General features: G+C 38.8%; 1 protein-coding gene across 1 annotated transcript in view; it reads left to right on the top strand.

Moving 5' to 3' along the window:
* The window catches only part of Ap1g1 (adaptor related protein complex 1 subunit gamma 1), a 79,539-nt gene that overhangs the window by 41,498 nt on the left and 35,007 nt on the right, over positions 1-3,034 (top strand). The window contains exons 4-5 of the mRNA XM_028768761.1: positions 1,252-1,401; positions 1,630-1,718. Coding sequence (XP_028624594.1) covers positions 1,252-1,401; positions 1,630-1,718 — 239 coding nt within the window. The remainder of the gene's footprint in view (positions 1-1,251; positions 1,402-1,629; positions 1,719-3,034) is intronic.

The following is a 3,034-nucleotide window of genomic DNA, read 5'->3' as shown; positions in this document are numbered from 1 at the left end:
ATGAACACACTGGGGACCCAGCCCCACTGTCTGCACCATGAGCACACACTGTTTGCACCACGAGCACACTGGGACCCAGTTTCCAGTGTACAAGGACTCTCAAACCACATTGATCTGTTAAGAAAAAACTTAGGATGGCTTACTGTTACTAAGTGTACTACCTTAGTATGTGCTTTGATCATTGCTATTTTTATCATAATAAAAGCAATTACTGCTTTTTCTTCTTGAGTAAATATAACTTGAAATACAAAACTATATTTGATGTAGCATAGCTAATAGAAGTCCGAAAAGGTCCGAGTAACTATATTTCTGTTTTGTTTACATTATCTTAAATTCATTAGCAATTGAGATTTCCTTTTCTGATTGTTTTTTGATATTTATTTACTGGAGACAGGGTCTCACAATGTAGCTCTGGCTGGCTTGAAAGTTACTATGTAGCCCAGGCTGGCCTGGACCTGATAGACATCCTCCTGCCTTTGTTTTCCAGGTGCTGGAATTAAAAGTGTGCACCACTTTTATGTTGACCCCTGGCTATAAGGAATTTCAGTTAGAGTGAATCTTCACTTTTTTATAGGCAGTACTAGCTCCTCTCTTAGACGCCTTTTAAGACAGGTTTGCTCCATCTTTGTTTTTTTTTTTTTTTTTTTAAACTTTGAGTGTTTGCTAAATTTTCTAAAGTGGATATCTTTAGCATCTAACAGGTAACACATTCTTGTTAGTTTGTCATTTTAAAACCTTGGATAGAAATTTTAAACAGTGTTGGTTCACTATGTTAATATTTTGAAATAAAGTTGGTATAAGCTTAAATTAATTATTAATTTTAAATGAATTTTTATTATATTGTGTGTGTATGTTTTCACGTGTGAGTGTACACATAGCTAGCTATATAGTACTTGTATAGTCTTATATGTCAGTCCTGTCTTCTACCTTGTTTGAAACAGAATCTCTTGTTCTCACATTTCATAGCCTAGGCTAGCAGTCCTGCAAAAGCTTCTGGAGATTTCTCTGACTCTGCTTTCCATCTGGCCATAGGGCACACATGTGCTGCTTACTAAGTCTGGCTTTGCATGGGCTCTCGAGACCTATACTCAGGTCTTTAAGTTTGCAAGGCAAGCTTCTTCTCCTGAGCCATCTCTTCAGCCCTGATGGCTTAGTTTTTTTTTTAGTGGAGTAATCTTGAGACTTTGTTAGGCTGCTTTGTGGGGAGTCCTAGTATTTGTTCCAACTTCTTCCCTTTTTTTTCTCTTGCAGTGATCTTAATCATAGCACGCAGTTTGTGCAGGGGCTAGCACTTTGTACCCTCGGCTGCATGGGCTCCTCAGAGATGTGCAGAGATCTTGCAGGAGAGGTAGAGAAGCTTCTGAAAACCTCCAACTCTTACTTAAGGAAAAAGGTAACTTTGTATTAAGTCAAGTGTCTGTCTGGATTAGGCATATTATGGAAATGAGAAGGCAGATTATTTGGTTTTGAAAGCTTAGATGAAATTAAAATATTCTTTGTTCAGCAAATACATTTAAACAGTTAGACATGAATTTTGATTCTTCTTTATTTTTAAAAAAGTAGTTTATAGACAAACTAGATCCTCAGTGGCATATCTGACTACTTTGTAAATTATCTCACATATTAAAGGTGTGATCATGAGCAGTTCCTCACTGACTTTTATACTAATAACTGGCACATGGACTCATGTCTTTGTACTCGTGCCTTTGTGTCCAGATGTGCCTAGGCATCTGGTGCCTAGATGGCTGGGTGGGAGTGATGGCGGCCACTTTCCAAAATCCTGTGTCTGATGAGGGTTGGAATACAGAGAGATTGATCCTATTCCAGCATACTTGCTTCTGTTTGTTTTTAAACATTTTTATTGAGTTTACAATTTTGCTTCAATCCTAAAACCTTGATAAAGGAAGGGTAGGATGTATACGTCCAAGAAATGGACATAAACTATCATCTCCTTGGCATTTATTGGATCTGTTATTGGTGTGAGAAGAAGAATCATATAGGGCCATTTCTTGGGATTCTGTATTGTTAACGAGGCACACAAACACAAGCAGACTTAGTGTGTGTGCAGTGCCTCCGTACTGTGGGCGCTAGCTACTCTTTTTATTTAGAATGGACAATATCGCATTAAATAAAGCATTGTTTTTCCAGACTGGAATGCTTCCTCATAAAATGGAGAGGAGTTAGCAGGCATCTTTTCTAATCTGTCTATCTAAGCTGATGCTGCATTTGAGTAAAGTAATGGCTGTAGTTACTTCGAGGGTTCACTGGAGTCAGTCTTCAACTACCCTTTCTTTCTGGGAAACAGATTAGGAAGACTGTCTTTTCTTTAGTAGACACTAGTTAGTACGTTTACACTAACCCCAGCCCTCCTGCCCTCCTGTCCTCCATCCGCTTTTATTCTCCTTCAGTTGCTCCTGAGCTGTATTTTCTAGTCCCCTAAGTGACTTTCTTGACTTGAGAAGAGTCAGTTGAGGGCAAGATACTGTTAAACTTAGCATTAGGTTTACAGCAAATGTCTTTAAGTTACATGACACTGTTAGATGTATTGATATCTGACTCTGGAATGTTTATTAGAGATGGAAGTCTGTTCCTCAGAATTCTACTTTTGTTTAACTTTTGTGATAAACTTGTATTGACTATGATCTAATTGAAAGTATTTTCTCACTCGTTTGGCAACATGTGAACAAAGAGACAGGTGGGCATCACGTTTCTTCTTCTTTTTTTTTTTTTTTGGTTTTTCGAGACAGGGTTTCTCTGTATAGCCCGGGATGTCCTGGAACTCACTCTGTAGACCAGGCTGGCCTCGAACTCAGAAATCCGCCTGCCTCTGCCTCCCGAGTGCTGGGATTAAAGGCGTGCGCCACCACCGCCCGGCCACGTTTCTTCTTAAATGTGCTACTATACACTGGAAAGCCCCAGGCACTTCACAGTTACTAAATTCTATTATCCAGCTTCTTAATTTTTCTAGTAGATGCACTGGTTTGTGGTGTTCTTTTATAAGATTGTTTGCCCTGGCTTACTTGAAATAAATTTT

This window comes from Grammomys surdaster, unplaced genomic scaffold (genome assembly GCF_004785775.1).
Source record: "Grammomys surdaster isolate TR1022 unplaced genomic scaffold, NIH_TR_1.0 187, whole genome shotgun sequence".
Classification (NCBI taxonomy): domain Eukaryota; kingdom Metazoa; phylum Chordata; class Mammalia; order Rodentia; family Muridae; genus Grammomys; species Grammomys surdaster.
The sequence above is the reverse complement of the archived record's forward strand: the minus strand, read 5'-3'. Positions and strand labels throughout refer to the sequence as shown.